Raw genomic sequence first — 17,237 nt, 5'->3', positions numbered from 1 at the left:
TGCTAATGCATCTGATTCCAAAAGATGCCTTTCATAATTTTTTTTCCAGAATAATATTAGTACTTACAATAATGTACTGTACAGTGGTATAAAATAATTCATATTTACATATATTTACAAAAATCAAATTAAACTTCATGCTTCAACATTTTAAGAACCAGTTGGGTTTAAAGACAGGATGTCATCAAGGGCATACATATATTTGTAAGATTGTAAAAACATTGTATGGAGATCTGTGTGGCCATCATAATAGTTCTAGTATATGTCTTCATAGAGGCAGCTCCTCTCCAATAATGTTTTAATGGGGCTTGGAAACTATAGCTGTGATACACTATGCACCTCCACTATAGCTGTGATACACTATGCACCAATTTTAGGCCTTTTCCTCCCTCCTCAATTTTTAATTCCAGAGCTCTTATGGCTGCTTCTGATGGCTATAAAATGAATGTTGTTTTGTGGGAAACTCTATGGCTAAGCAGGTGCAGGCTTCAGAGGGATACATTTCAATTCATAGCCACTGGATTTGAGCAAATATTATTCAGAGTGCATGGAGACAGTTCAGACATTTTTATACATGGGATCAAAGGTAATGGTGGTGTTTCTGTATTGACTTTTAAGGACACTGTGTTAGCACAATGCATTATGGGTAGCAAAGGATGTCAATGACTACATAAACCTCTTTCAGGGCAAGAAGATGTTTGTTTTTCTCATCATACGGTCACAGAAGCCTTTTTGTACAGAGATGATGCATCTCAGCCATCCTTTACAATCCTCGTGAATCCTCCCAGACAGGTCGTTTTGAGAAATCACTTTGACACGCTCTCCCTTGATCATGGATATATGTCAACGTGGCTGGAATCTCATGCACACCCGCTGGAATGAAACTGACAAACCCATTTGAAACCTGAGAGCAAAGATTATTATGTTCTTTTCTGATTTCTGAAAAAAAAAATAGTTGCCTCTGACATACGAACATTTCAACTTAAGGACAGGAAATGATTTGGCACACTTAGCTTTAAGATCAATCACTGGGATTATTGTAATTTATATTATTACCTTCCATAAGTAGCAAAGTATGAAAGCAAAGTATCTCTGAAAATATTTTTGAGGATTATTTGCTTCAAATATTTGATTCCGATTGCCAAGTTGCTATTGTATTCTGTTGTTCCCCATTTTTCAATATGCATACCAATATTACAAAGCACATGCATGTATTAACTTTATTGAGGTGGCAAGCTTTCAGAAAAGAATTAAAAATCCTTGCCATCACCATTCCCTTCATATTTTACAACAATCTGAAAAAATCCAGATCTGTACATACATGAATTTACAAAAAATCAACCATCAAACAGAATGACGGGGAAAGCAAAAACTAACCAAAATGAAAAGAAATCAATTCACCACACCCATCAAATAACATTGAATGCACATGCTAGGATCAGCAACAATGTTCAACAATGTTTTGGCATGGATGTTTTTTGTAAATAAAACGTTTTTTTTTCTTCATCTTCCTAAATATAATTGCTTATATAAAACATTACCTGATGTTTTTTGAAGTCACTTATACAGTATATATATAATAATAATAATAGTTGAGTTTTCCGGCAGGCTTCTGGGTGGCACGCGGATTGCACAAGCCTGCAGTTATTTCAAGTTAAGGTAAAACCAGTTGTTTGAGCTTACTTTTTTTTTCAAAAAAATAATCTTAATTTAAAATAATCTTTCCCCCCATCAGTACAGTAGCCAAAGCGTAAGTGTGCGTTGTTTGGCATGACACCAATGTCAGTAGACTGCTTCATACCTCAAACCACGTTGGAGAAAAGGGGAAGAGGAACGAGAGTACTGAATGTCTCCCTTCTTTCATTTAGTCTTTTTTTCCCGTTCACAATATGAAGCAGTTTCTCTGGAAAAATAAATACCCCATGCTTCATGCGTTTCATAGCCTGTTCAGTCCAGCAGTGGCGTTGACTAGCGCTTCCGTGAGTCTACCGGCACATCTGACTCCTGGCTCAGATCCTATCTCCAGTGTTTATTTACGTATGCCAAACGGAAAAAAAATAAGAGGACAAAAAAGTGCTGGAGAGTGAAATTTGGTTAGGAGCAGCTTTTAGATGCAGAGTCCGTATGAGTAAGTAATTGTGTGTGTGTGTGTGTGTGTGTGTGTGTGTGTGTGTGTGTGTGTGTGTGTGTGTGAGTGTGTGTGTGTGTGGTTTTATGGCACTAGTATGAATGCGTGTCATATCAGTATTTTATGCAGTGTTGGTGCATGAGCACATTACGGCATCAGAACATTTGTAAATGTATGTGTTGTGCATATGCATGAGTGTGTGTGTGTGTGTGTGTGTGTGTGTGTGTGTGCCTGTTTGTGTGTGTGTGTGTGTGTGTGTGTGTGTGTGTGTGTGCGTGTGTGTGTGTGCATGCGCGCAAACTGTGAAAAATAGGGATCTTAAGAAAAGCAAAAAAAGAAGCCCGGTGTGCCTCAGATGGACTTGCGTCTCCTCATGAGTTGGTGGTTGTCGGTGATGCTGTGCAGGCCGGGTGACACGGAGCTCACGGGCGAGGGGAAGAAGCTGCTCTTCAGTCTGCTCGGCGAGATCTCCTCGATGTGGTACGACACGGCGTGAAAGTACTGGTGGTGGAGGTGGTGGTGGTGGTGATGCTGCTTGTGGTGCTGGGAGAGGTGGTGCGGGTTCAGGTGCGAGCTGAAGGAGTTCTGATGCGAGAAGACACCTCCTCCACCACCACCTCCTCCTCCTCCTCCTCCTAAACCTCCTCTCCCCACCCCCAACCCGAGCCCACAAGAGCTGCCAAACTCATGCGAGTGGTAATGCATACATGAACACACCGACTGCAAATCACTCACCTCACACCCATCTCCCCCCCCACCTCCTCCCGCTCCGGTACCCCCTCCGAACCGGTACCTCCCGCCCTGAGGCGGGTGGAGCTGCTCGCGCCTCCTCCTCCCCCCTGCCCTCTGCTGCTGCTGCATGGCCTCCTCCTGCACGTGCACCACCATGCTGCTGCGGTTGCCGGCCAGCGACGCGCGCTCCTCGGCGTCGCGGCGCTCGTCCTCGCTGTTCATGGTGAGAAAGCGCAGCACCACCAGGTTGAGGAAGGCGCCAATGACCGTCAGGCCCACCAGGATGTACATGAAGCTGAACGCCACGTAGAGCGGCTTGCGCTGCAGCGCGCGGTTCTTCTGCAGCGCCACAAAGTCACCGAAGCCGATGGTGGTGAGCGTGATGAAGCAGTAGTAGTACGACTGGAAGAAGCTCCACTCCTCGTAGTGCGAGAAGGCGGCGGCGCCGATGCACAGCGTGCCGACGCACGAGAAGAAGCCCACCGTCACCATGTTCTCCATGGAGACCTCGGTGATGCGCATGCCGCAGCACTTCTTGATGCGCTTGAGCAGGTACTTGACGAAGGTGTTCATGCGCTCGCCCAGGCTCTGGAACATGACCAGCGTCAGCGGGATGCCCAGCACCGCGTAGAACATGCAGAAGGCCTTGCCCGCGTCCGTGCCCGGAGCCGCATGGCCGTAACCTGGGTAGGGGAAAGGTAAGGAGAGAGAGAGAGAGGTGGAAGAGAGATGAAAAGAAAGAGGTAGGAGGGGGAGGAAGAGAGAGAGAGAGGTGATGGGAGTGAAAAAGAGAGAGAGGTGTAAAGAAGGAGAGATGGTGTGAGATAGGGAGAAAGAAAGACAGAGGTGGGGTAAGAGAGGAGGAAAGAGAGTTGGAGGGAGAAAGAGAAAATAGTTAAAGGGGATAAGAGGAGAGAGAGGGGGATAGAGAGAGATGACAAAAGACAGAGGGAAGGAATGAAATAGAATAGTTGGGAGAAAAGTGTGTGTGAGAGAGGGAGGGAAAGAGAGAGAATGAGAAAGACAGAGAAATGGGCACAGGATAAGAGGATGTGTGAGATGAAAAATGAAAAGAGGGAGAATGAAGCAGAGGGAGAGAAAAGATGAAAAAAAAACGTGGTTAGCAAACTCATAATGGGGATCATCCTTACATCCTTACATCCACACCCCAGCCCTCCCCGCCCCGCTGGCCATCTCATCCAGCCGCAGCCGGAGCAAGGAGAGTGGGGAGTGAGAAACAGCGAGAGGGTGACACATCCGCCGCAGTGTGAGTGAGCCAGCCAGCAGAAACCCTTTTCAATCACGGCCTCCTCCACCCTTCAATTTCCAAATAATCTCCTGTCTTGGCTTAGTCTCTGAATATGACCAAGCAAAAAACACGCGCACACACACACACACACACACACACACACACACACACACACACACACACACACACACACACACACACACAAAACTGAGATGGCCCCTGTTCTGCTGCCAAAGTGGGTATTGAGTAAGATCACAACACAGTGAGAACTCCCATTAATCTGACAAAGGCACAAAGTTTAGAGTTGTGTGTGTGCGTGTTTTAGGGTGTGTGTGTGTGTGTGTGTATGGGGGTTGGGGGGGGGGGGGGGATGGGGGGTTGGAGCCTCTCAACTTCTTTGGAATAGCAGAATGAGGATCCTATTGGTGGAGCAGGTCTTGGAAGAGCCAATAAAGCTTTTATCTTAATTAGACATTATCTAAGGGGCCAGGCTAAAGTTGCTGCCTCAGCTCCAGATAACTAGGCCTCTGTAATGCAACCTGTGCTGATATATGTAACAAAGTAATGGGGGGTGTCATTAGAATATGTGGGGTGGAATCTTCTTTAGATGAGCAGGCTTGGGCCCTCCTACTTATTCAGATTGAAATAACTATATAATACATGGTAGTCTGTGAATGAAGTATGTTACATATCTCACCAACATATGGGATCCATTATATGGATATGATTTCAGATACACACGTTCTGTACATGTGCACAGATTGGTACATTAATGGACATTTCACAGATCGCTCAACAGATCTTTCTCCACAAGGTTAACACCCACCAGTAGGACTTTTAAAGCTGTATTATGAGTTGGTGTGTGTATGTGTGTGTGTGCACATGTGCAAGTACACACATCTGTAAATGCATGTTTACGTCGATGTGTGTGGGAGTGCATAAATATGTCTGTATTTGTGTGCCATGTGTGTGTGTCTGTGTGTGTGTGTGTGTGTTTATGTGGAACTATTGATTTTACATCCCCCTGGTAACCGTTCATCTCCTTAAGCATGTGCTTGTGCTTCTATTTTGAACCTGTGCATCGATCGGCAAGCAGCAGGAAATAGATTGTCTTAGCGTGTGTGTGTGTGTGTGAGTGTATGTGTCTGTGTGTGCATGCATGAATTTGGCCAGCACAGATTCGCACACACACACACACACCCCAGAGACAGGACAGACCTACTATACATATTAATTATTCCACAAGCCACTAGATTAAAAAGAGAAATATGCTTAGGGGTCACGGGGTCATGTTCAGCTCTGGGATCACAACCTCCTACTGTATCAAACAGCACAGGGCCTGATTTGAATAAAGAAAGCTAGTTATTGTATTCTTGCAATGAAGATTTCGTAAAAGTAAGCACTGGAGAAATATTGCTGACCTCCTCGAGCCAAGAGGTTGTTTCGCTTTCACGCAGATGAAAAGAAATTACTGGGAATGTTTTTCACTGGAACTAAGACAAGAGTAGAATATGGGAAGGGGAATATGATCGATACTACTCATTCCTCAAGTTAGTGAAACAGAGTTTCTGCATTATTAAGGCAAAGGGTTTAAGGCTATTAGTCTCTAGGTGCTTGTCCGTATGTGTGTGTGTGTGTGTGTGTGTGTGTGTGTGTGTGTGTGTGTGTGTGTGTGTGTGTGTGTGTGTGTGAGAGAGAGAGTCAGGCGTTTTCTTCACACAGTATGACGATCACATGCAACAACATTACAAATGAAAAATCTGCAGAGAAATGACATGATTTCTTCTGAATGAGTTTTTATCTCACCTATCACAGAAACTCATTTACCTAAACCTTCAAAAGCCATGGATGGTGCTCAGCTTACCAGACCGCCATTCAGAACATTCCTAACTAATTCAAAGGAGAGCCGTTTTTCGCAGTGGCAAAGCGCCCTGCTGGCATTAATAAAATAAAATCTAAATTATTAACCCAGACGCCCAATAATCATTGGCCAGGAATTTGAATGAGGCACTGGCTGAGCAAAAGAGAAAAAAAAAACAATCATTTCGTGAGATTGCTCTCTCTGATCCCCTTCACTAGTTCCATTGCCAAAGACAAAGGCTCTGCTCTGATTCCAGAAACAATCTTTGATTTGGAACAGAGATTTATTGGGCCCCTAATGTGGCCATTCCCCCCTATGGTCTTCAGGAGTCGTTGGCGAAAGTTACTTCAAGATCCTGAGAGTCTGTGCTACATAAGACCCCAGGGTATGTTTTTGTAAAGAATGTTCCACTTGAAAGGAAGTGTGCCAAGCTGCACATGAATTAACTGGTGAGGAAAATTACTTTTTTGACAAGAGGGGAGATCTTCAAGGACACCATCAATCTTCACTAAAAAAAAAGACAGAGGGACAGAATAATCTGTGGATATCACATTACTATCATTTTACTCTGACAGAATAAAGTACATGAAGCCTTTTACAACGTAAAAAATGAACTCTAGCAGGAGAGCGCTAGCTTGCTCTTAAAGCCATCTTTCAATCCCATTCCATTTAATTTCCTCTGCTCTCTCTACATCCACCCTTGTGACCTATGACCTCTCGCATGCAGTAAATGCTAACCCATTAGAGGGCACTGGTTTGAGCAAGCAGCTATTCATGTCGAGATACAGGGTCTACAAGTAGTTATATTTGCCCCCCCCCCCTAAGTAATACTGAGGGTTTGAGGGGCTGTCATGACAAAATGGAATGTCACTCAGGATGGTGGCAGGGTGTCCCTCAAGAGTAGCTATGAAAGTGGCATTTCTGGGAGCGCTCCTGTCTGGAACTGTAGGGCATGTCTACGGTGCAATTCTACCCTCTTCAGTCCTGGTCATTTAACCATGGGTTTGTGGATTTCTTTAAGGGTCACAAAACACTTTTGGCCAAACCAAAACAAACAGCAGGTCTGCGGGATTTTGTGTCCAGAAATTATGAAGAGGCCCTACAGACTCCACAGCCTGTGAGAAGAGACCATTTACAAATGAATGTGCATCTATTCAAGCATGTCTCCCACAATAATGGACATTGAAAATAGCATGCAATGCCCTAAAGCCTTATAATTCAAAAGACAGAGAGAGTATGTGTGTGTGTGTGTGTGTGTGTGTGTATACATACATCACGCACATGGATTCACAATAAGTTCTGCCTCAGTGTCTGTGTTTGTTCCTGCACACACATGAGTCTCGTGCTTGGAGAGCATAAGAGGGAAGCATGCATGGCATGAGAGTGTGTGTGTGTGTGTGGGGGGGGGCTGTCTGTGGGTATGTGTGTGTGTGTGTGTATGTGTGTGTGCGTGTGTGTTTAACACTCAGCACACATGCGTGAAACCATGCATATGCCCGAGGAAATTAAGATGGTAGGTAAAACTGTGGGAGATTTATTTATGCTGTTTACACTGAGCTCTGCAAATGTGTGATATCCAGAGGAGGGAGGGAGGGAGGGAGGAATGGATAGAGAGGAGAAAGATGAACGCACAGGAGCGCACCAACAGTGAGTGGGCTGGTGCTGATGTGGTCACACTTCATGGGCTTGTATCATGTGGCAGATTTACTACACAGATGGCACCAGAAAGTTCTAACTGGGTTCTTCAAACTGAAAAAGGTTCTACACACAAAGGAACTATTTTGTTCGTGAAATGGTTCTTTGTTCTTTGAATGTCTAAATGTTTTTCTGCTGCTGAAGAATGCAATGGAGGTAATAATCAAATAACCCACTGCTTTGACTAAAATTCGCTTATCTGTGTAGAGACACACACACACATGCACACACACATCGCAGGTTTCAAGATTGCACCCTTGTTAGAGGAAAACAAGTTTGATAGTTTGTAGTGGAAACCACTGAACCTTGACATACACAGGTTTTACATTAGCAAGGAGAACCGCATTAGCAGTGTGCTAATAGTATGCTACAGCATAGCAACACCAATCATCTTACTCTCCATATCGTAGCAATGAGCAATGTCGACATCTGACTGAGCAAGTGACATTTTAACTCATCTCCCCCCCACTGTTGTTGTAGAGTTTGCCTTATACAATTATACGTAATATTTATATGTTACTGATGCGCAAAATAGGTCAGGATGAAAAAGAAAGCTTTACTCGCCCTTAGGGAAATCTAGCCCCCTCTCTTCCTCTCCCTCCCTCCCCCCCCCCCTTCACTCTTCCTCTCCCAGTCTGAGATATTGTGATAAGCTAGCGATAAACGAAGCGCGCTGCTGTAAACAGAATCTTAACTTCTGCTTGAGTGGACTCATTACTGACTCATCACAGGCTGGCGTTTATGGGGCAATTACTCCGTTCGCAAAAAATAAAAATGATCCTCTTCCCCAATGTTTCCAGTGGCTGTAAATTTCCTTTTCATGATAAACTATGACAGACACATTAACTCATCCCCCACTGTTTGCTGACTGTGCTCTTTATGATGCATGACATCATGGGGCCTGGAAAAACCGAAGCCACGACAATATTGTGGCAAAGAAAAAAATCCACTCTAAAAAGATAGTGTTTCTATATATATACATTCTAAATTCTCTCTTAATGTATGTACTTCTGCTGCATGGGGTAGGCTGGCTGGGGGTGGGTGGGTCCTATTGTGAGTAGGGGTATAACCATTAGATTTGTGATTGATTACCCAAAAAACTCCAATAAAAAGTGTTAAACATAAAAAGATAGTGTTTCTTTGAGTTACTAGCGCCAAGTAAGAGAGAGATGACCCAGTGATGGGGCTTATCCACCCTGTTTATTTCTGTTATTATTTATTCATTCATTTAATTTTTGACTCTAGCTTAAGTAGAAAAGTCATGGCAAATGGAAGGGCTTCCCATCAAAGTCTGGTTCAAAGCACCAATTTCTTCTGCAGTGTCTTCATATTTACATGGAACCCTCAATCTGCTCTCTTACACTATTTAGACTTTAGGTTTCTCTTAGGTTTTTTTTCCAAATAGAACTGAAAACAAGCAACATACTGCATTTACAGTAAGCGCCAACAAGTGGTTCAGCCGTGTTTTAAGGATACTGGAAAGAGATGGAATACAACAAACATTGTTTTAAGCACTTTTGCATACTCCCAGGTTCAGACCAGATGACCACAACATACAGCACTCACTTCATATTACAAATGTCTTCACACTGCTTTGACAGAAACTTTTTAAGTTGGTATTTCAGTTCCCATCACCTTTTTCTAATGCTGTTGATGACAATGATCTAAACCCTTTTTCTCATTACCAGAACATAAGGGCTCTGTGTGAAAAGATTTTATTTTCAAAGAGAACTGCGCAATTCTATTTTGCCCACTGGGTTTACAGGCATACAGAGAATAATTACTGGAAAAGAATGGGAGCTTAAGTAGTCCTTGTTGCTCAGCAATCGAATGATGTCAGTAACTACATCCCCTACACCCAAAGTCAATTTTAATTAAAACAGATACAGTGTAACTCCCCCGAAGGTATTAGCACTCCTCATTTTGTTTCATTTATTCATTTTCTATGCACAAGAAGAGCATGAGGGCGCATTTACCCAATTCCATTTTTTATTTCAAAGAGCTGTCAACACTTGTTCTGTCTCGTTTAGTAATGAACGTCTTTTTTTTTTTTTTTCGAAGCGTAATGACTTGCACTATTCCAGACAAATCCGCAACACCACTCCTCTCCGTCGCTGAACAATGGAAACGTCTTGCTTAATGCTGAGTTGTGTCTTTGCCAAAATTCCTCAGCGGCACCCAAGGCCTCCATCTTCATTCTTTCCCATTAATTTGGCTGGCTAATTAATATTGATTTTCATGGCTCTCATTATTTCTGTGGAGTAATTATGCTTTAATGAATGATATTGGCATAGGTGATTAATTGGACAAAGGCATTTGATTTTTGCCACTCCATGACAATGAGGAAAGACTCAGCCACGCCCCCTCCTCCATTCACCTCAACGAAAACAAGCAAAACAGCTGACGAATACCATAGAGGAATCCATAAAGTGTTATGTAAGCATTTATTGAACATATATTTACCATGTTAAACTATTTCCATTATTAGCTTCAAATGAACACACACACATTGATACGCAGTAATGATCTCATACAGAGAGTAGTCATTGTGAGAAAGCTGCAGCGTACGAGAGTGGTAGAGGTCCTAGGTCCAATGTTACAATCCCAGCTCGTGGCCTGCAACGTAAAACGAAGATGTACGCCAGAGTTTACCAAAAGATAGGTATTTATTTCAATGAATAAATAAACTATATAAAATCCAGGGGACAATATACAAACATAGAGCAGACATGACAGCACGGTGGGCACCAGGAGTATGGGAGGGCAGTGAGAGTGCAGGCCCAATGGCATGGCATTCTACAATCACTGAAATGAAACCTGTTGCACTGCCTGTGCCAGGCCAATGGTGCAGAGGGCTGTCTGACTGCCTGTGCCAGGCCAATGGTGCAGAGGGCTGTCTGACTGCCTGTGCAAGGCCAATGGTGCAGAGGGCTGTCTGACTGCCTGTGCAAGGCCAATGGTGCAGAGGGCCGTCTGTCCACTGCATCCCTTGCATTTAGCACGTTTCAAAAGCAGACATCATATCAAGATGAACCCTAAAGATAACATTGATAGACAAAAAAAACATTGATAGACAAAGATAACGTCGATAGACGGAATGACTTTATGTGGTCAGACACAGAAGCACCTCAAAGGTCACCTTGTGTTTGGAGGAACTGAATAACTATGCCCATGAAACGCATTGGGGAAGGCAGAGATCCACTGAACTATGTACTGAGCTACTGTGTTTCCAGTACTAATACTGCTGTTTTATCTATTTCAAAGTTGAACATGGGCTTCACATTACAATTAATTTACTATTAATTATTAGTGTCACACCAAACACACTCAAACACACACACACACACACTCCCTTACAGTTTTTCTCAATTGCTAACACACATTTTTTGAAAGCATGCCTCGTTTCCTCAAAACTCTAAACACAAATCCCAAAACCACTCACACAAAATGCAAAACCCTTTATACATCCTGCAAAAGCCAACTTTGCTTTCAAAACAGTGTTATGTCACCTCAAAAGGGTACTTTGTTTTCTAATGACAAACACAGCCCATTATATGAGTAGACATTCTAAGCATCGATTGAACACTGATGTGCTCAATGGAAAACACTACTATGAAATGGGAAAACACCAGTATGAAGGCCTTATCAGGAACTACTGCATCCTGTTCTAGCTCAAGACAATATTGACAATGTGCTATCAGAAATAGACCTACACAGTGTTGTGAATGTTGTTGCATTTTGTGTGAGTGGTTTAGGGATTTGTGTTTAGAGTTTTGAGAAAACGAGGCATGCTTCATGTGTGTAAGCAATCGAGAAAAACTGTAACATTGGATTGGATTACAATACAGTACAGTAATGTGTCAGTGCTGATAGGACACAATCAGTTGTGAAAATGTATATGACTTACTTGCACATAGTCATAGCATAACTGTTTGACTGTCGGAGTTTCTGACAAAAGGCACCCTGTACACCTGCTTTATTCTCAAGGTGTTCCTCCTTAGAACACAGTGCACTGTGGCTAGGCTCACTGTATTGATGTTTAGGAATATGTCTTGGTCATCAATGGTTGCACTTTGTATTTGTTTACGTAATTTTACAGATACAGTACAATGGAAAATACAAGAATACTATGCTCCTGATAAGGCATTCAAACTAGTGTTTTCCTGTCATAGTAGTGCTTCTTACCTATTCCCTCTTCTGAATGTCCAGAGAATGGATGCAACTGAGAAGCGGCTTATATTTGGTTGAACCCTCTGGCCAGCCTCCTGCATGGTCAAACCATGGTTGACCATATGGTTGACCACAGTGGCCCGAATCTCATCAGAGATAATGGCTCTCCTTCTTGCTCTTTCTCTTCATCCTCTTCCTCCTCCTCCTCCTCCTCCTCTTACTCTCACTCCTCTGCCTTTCTGATCACCTCTCACTTCAATGTTGCCATCAATTGTTCTCCAAACCAGGAGCTAACCTGTGGCCATCATATTGCTAAAGCTTTGATTTCAAATTGCACAACAGCCTTTGAAATGGAAGTTTTGCCAATTGAATAGCAGTGTGTTCTGTCTGAACACAAGGAGGTTTTGGCATTGATGAAGTGTGCAAAGTAGAGAGGATGGTGTTTAGTGTTTTGAAGAAAGTGTGGTTAACAATTGAAATTTGTGTCTAAAGCACATAATTGTGCTTATAGTTTAGCAGAATTGGTTTAGGGAGTTGGCACATGAGTTACAGGTTGTGGTCATTGTGCCATAAGTTCCAGTTTTTGAATGTAATCAATCGAGAAAAACTGTAACACACACACACTCACTCACAAACACACACACACACAGTCACATTGGGTCCACAGCCTGTATGAACAGGATATACCCAACCTCCCCCATACATTAAAAAGCCACTCCCCTGTGTCATTTAAAAATATTACTTAGCTTTGGAGGCTCAAGATGATTTTGGATTGTAGGACATTCAAAATTGGTGTCCTTCAGAGAAAGTAAGATGCAGTCTTCTAATAACTACATTACTGTCTCTGCTCATATCTTCAGTCATCTCTTTTTCTGTCTTGTTCTTTCTCTCTCTCACTCTTTCTCTCTCTCGCCCCTATATTTCTGTCATGACGACAGTGGCACATTCTTGAGCTTTCAGGAGAGGGCCACGTACACGTTTCTAGACCGATAGTGTTCACTTGAGAAAATAATACATTTTTCCGTTGTCAAGGGAACCGACACAGCAGTTCAGTGGAAAACAGTGAGTTCATTAACATTCGGTGAAACATTTAGGCACAGTAATTTTAGTGATTAGCGAAATTCATACATGAAGCGAGAAAGACCATGAAATGCTTTATGTATCATGTGTAGAACTATGAATTGTATATAACATTGGAAATGTAAGATAAAGGCGTTTTTATGTTTGTAGTGTGTCATGCATAATTTAAAGGCATTTATTTGTTTTTCCAGGGATACCATATAACATGAGATGTCATGACATAAAAGGTTACTGTGGTGTCAGTGGGTGTTATAAAGTAACTTCATCTTGGGCAACTCTGTTTTGTTTTGTTTTTTTGCCATTGAGCCCGTTTATTGTTCATTTTTGACAGTTGTTTGAAGTGATGTTCATCTTTGGGTTGTCATGGTCTGATAGGACGTTGACAAAGTGTGCGTGTGCGTGTGCGTGTGCGCGTGCGTGTGCGTGTACGTGTGCTGGGGGGGGGGGGGGGGGGGGGTTGATGAGATTTAGTGAGTGAGACCTAGGGAAAAAAGTAAAGTACACACACTGCACACATTTTAAAGACGCTGCTTCATTCAAAATCCCCATAGCAGCAATGACTCATTCAAAAAGCCCCACTTTAATGAATATTTCAGCATGGCTTGCCACAGGGTTATCTTAACCTTTCCAAACTGTCTGCAGCGAGGCTTCCCTGTGCCTCCTTGATGCAGGGAGAAGCTATTTCATGAGGAGCATACTCAAAATGGCAAATATTTTGGGGGTCGAACAATTTTGCCCATTACAAAACTCCTCCACCACAGCCCTGCACAGTGAATGAGTTTAACGTGTGTTGAGTATGGCCAAGAGTTTAACATGTGTGGAGTAATATGTGTTGAGTATGGCCTAGAGTTTAATATGTGTTGAGTAAGGCCTAGAGTTTAATGTGTGCAGAGCATGTCTGTGACTGTAATGTGTGTGTTTAGTGTTGAGTCTGGTCTAGAGTGTAGTGTGTGTTTAGTGTTGAGTCTGGCCTAGACTGTAGTGTGTGTTTGGTGTTCTGTCTGGTCTAGAGTGTAATGTGTGTGTTTAGTGTTGAGTCTGGTCTAGAGTGTGATGTGTGTTTAGTGTTGAGCCTGGCCTAGAGCAGGGCAAAGGCAAAAGGGGGGCTATCTTCCACAGATCAGTAAAGCCCTCACTCACATGAGACAACACAAAACTGAATTGCTAAACTGCAAGGACAACAGTATTAAGTGTGCAGCAACAACTGTGGAATGAAGCAACTTTTGACTTTTCCTGATTCATCAAAGTCTGAACAGGCCACTGATTGAAGTGGGAGATCAAAAACAGTGTTGTTGCCAGTAGCACAAAAAATAACAGAAAACACCAACCAACATTTCCCTCCTCTTTCTCCCTCTACCTCCATCTTTCTCCCCCCTCTCTCTCTTTCTCTTTCTCTCTCTCTAAGAGGTTAATTACTCCACACTTACTGCCCACTGTCTTATGCAGACGGCTTTGAGCTCTGAGGTTAATCCACCTCCAATTATTTCAGCAGCGTCAGACTGAAGGGGTTCAGCGTTAATTGCCAGTGGCCAGGCATTTTAATGAAGGCTGATCCGGCGTGAGAACGGGCCACAGTGCAAACCTTGTGTGCCCATTTGGTACCAGCTGCCTGGCACAGTCTGTCTGGTGTCTACACACAAGTGAGGTCTCTGTCCTCTACCCCCCCTTTGGGATCCCTTTACAGTCAAGTGGTATTTATTTATCCAAGAATCATTCTGTCTGTTTGATTTGGATATCTGTTTGTGGAGTAGGCGTATACACACAGAAACACACACTTTCTATCTCACACACACACACACTTTCTATCTCACGCACACACACACACACACACACACACACACACACACACACACACACACACACACACACACACACACACACACACTTTCTATCTCACGCACACAGACACACACAAACACTTTCTCTCTCACACAAAGACACGCACACACACTTTCTATCTCACGCACACAGACACACACACACAAACACTTTCTCTCTCTCACACACACACAGTCAGACACACAAATCCAGACTGCTGTTACACTGAAAATAACAGAACAGCCAAAGAGCATGAATGGCTCTCTTGAGATTGACTGTGCAGATAAAATGTTTTTATGTGTAGGCCTGACAGACTGCTAAAAAAGCTCTCCACTTCAAAATATTTTCAAAAGGAGCTTCAGGGACCACCATGAGAATGAAATCCCTTCTCAAAATCAATACAACTGGATTCAAAAGCTTCCACCACAGTCTGTTAGGCTCTTTCCTACCAGCGTCTGAAAGGGTAACCTGAAGATTAGGTGTGTTTAAAAATTAGCACACACTGCCATTAAGGATGTTCAGGTTAAGTGTCATGAAACCGTTGCCAAACACATAACAGGTTCACACGTAATTATAATGAATATGACATTCAGGCAAACTTTTTGGACCGTTAAAGAAAGTACTAAACTTTATAAATAAGTCAGGACTGTCAAGGTAAAGTAGAAATGAAACACACCAACAGGTCGGACTGTAGCTAGAGTCCTTCTTCATTGGACAAAACGTCCGGGTCAAACCGTGGATGTACACCATGTTCTGTACCTACAGAGACGACCAGGGCATTAATTGTTCTCTGTCTAATTTAATAGGCGTTGGTTGAAATACTTCCTTGTTCCTGGAAGGCTCAGCCATGGGCACAGTTGCGAAAAACACAGGCAGTGACTGTAATTGCTGAGAGGAGCTGGTGATGGACCTTTCTCACACTGTAAGGGTGTTTGTCTGCTTGACTAGCACATCGGAGGTCCACCCTAGACCTGAGGCTTTAAAGGGGAGATCAGTTCCTAAAAGCGTGTGATTTCTGACATTAAAGTGTTTACTTAAGAAAAACTGTTTGACTCATGCAGGAGGTGCTCTCTTAGTTTTGTTTGTATCCATGATTTGTTCTTATTTGGTTAGTACCCATTGATTTCTGGGATTCATGAATGCTTTCTTATTTTTTTTTGCTCTTACCAAGATAAGAAAACAAAAACATCTCGTTTTCACAGTCCACAAATGTATTGCCCAATGCAAGGGGAAATTAGTTTTAAATTTGGGGAACATAAAAAAATCATGAATATCATATAATCAAATTTAGTTTATTATATGTTTTAGAGTAATTATCAGGGGCGTTTTTTCCTACAGGCGGTATAGGCGGTCGCCTAGGGCGCCACTCAGAGGGGGGCGCAAAAAAAAAAAAAAACAAGAATTGTGTTTTTGTTTTGCTGGACAGTTTTTTTTGCGCCCCCTTCTATATCTCCAACCAATATTTTGACATAAAATAAATAAATCTAACATAAGGGTAAAATGAGCCAAAAATCGAAAACGGAAGGGGTACGTACGTCCTTGGTGTTGTCTGAACATGCTAGCACAGTGAGGCGTTTGGTTAGAGTGTGTGTATGTTCAAGAAACTTTGAAGAACGAAATAATGAAGAGGCAAAAGCCATCCGGGGTGCAATTTAAGAAGAAAAGAAAGGAAGAAGAAGAGAAACGTGCCAAGGAGAAAGGTAAATCCTTAAATAAAAATAGCCTAGAATGAATTCCAGATAAGAAAACGTTCACGAATGCGTGAATTGCCCCGGGCACTTTAGTGGAGTTAAGAAGAAAAGATGTACCTTATCAAGTTTTCCTACTCCCTGTCAGATAGTTCTTTAAGGATTTTACAGAGGCGGGTATATCAAAAATGATATGTCCATTTCTGCTAAATGACTAAATGATTTATTCTGCATTATACAAAAACGACATGATTAAAATAGGGGCGCACATATAAAGCCAATAGCCAGTGCAACAACACTACACATATCTTACTCGTTGCATAGGACACCCATTAAGGAAGCCAAACACGGCAACTTGTCAACAAATGAGGAATACTGGTAAAAATCCAAGTGTTGTATTGTCAACTTTAGCGAATGAATTGTATGTAATCTTGCTACTTAGCTAACGCTAGCTAGCCAGTGACTTGTGACGTTCCTTGTTATTGCCATTCAGTCGAAACATCAGTTCAAGTTCAGCTGTACCGCAATTTGCGTCATTTTCGATGTGTCATGAAATACAAATTTGAGTAATCTTAACAACGTTAGTTTTGGTGGAGTGAGCTAGCCAGTTTAATTAGACATGATTTAACTAATCAAGAGCTAAGCATCTTGGTATAAAAAAAATGTCAGGCTGTCCAAATACACCAAAATGCTAAATAACTACATAATAGCTACATTTAACAAATAATGATAATACATACTTTTGTTATATCATTTTAGATTCACTTTTAGAAGACTAAGAAAACATTATTTGCAGGCGATTGGGAAGATGACGTG

General features: G+C 42.4%; 1 protein-coding gene across 1 annotated transcript in view; it reads right to left on the bottom strand.

The window, feature by feature from the left end:
• Window positions 1-2,479: 2,479 nt before the first annotated feature.
• kcnk9 (potassium channel, subfamily K, member 9) overlaps window positions 2,480-17,237 on the bottom strand; it is a 40,289-nt gene continuing 25,531 nt past the window's right edge. Inside the window, exons 2-3 of the mRNA XM_042710736.1 lie at window positions 2,922-3,543; window positions 2,480-2,702 (exon numbers count right to left, since the gene is read on the bottom strand). Coding sequence (XP_042566670.1) covers window positions 2,480-2,702; window positions 2,922-3,543 — 845 coding nt within the window. The remainder of the gene's footprint in view (window positions 2,703-2,921; window positions 3,544-17,237) is intronic.

Source organism: Clupea harengus, chromosome 19, assembly GCF_900700415.2.
Source record: "Clupea harengus chromosome 19, Ch_v2.0.2, whole genome shotgun sequence".
Taxonomy (NCBI): Eukaryota; Metazoa; Chordata; class Actinopteri; order Clupeiformes; family Clupeidae; genus Clupea; species Clupea harengus.
Note: the sequence above shows the minus strand (reverse complement) of the source record. Positions and strands in the feature narration are given on the sequence as shown.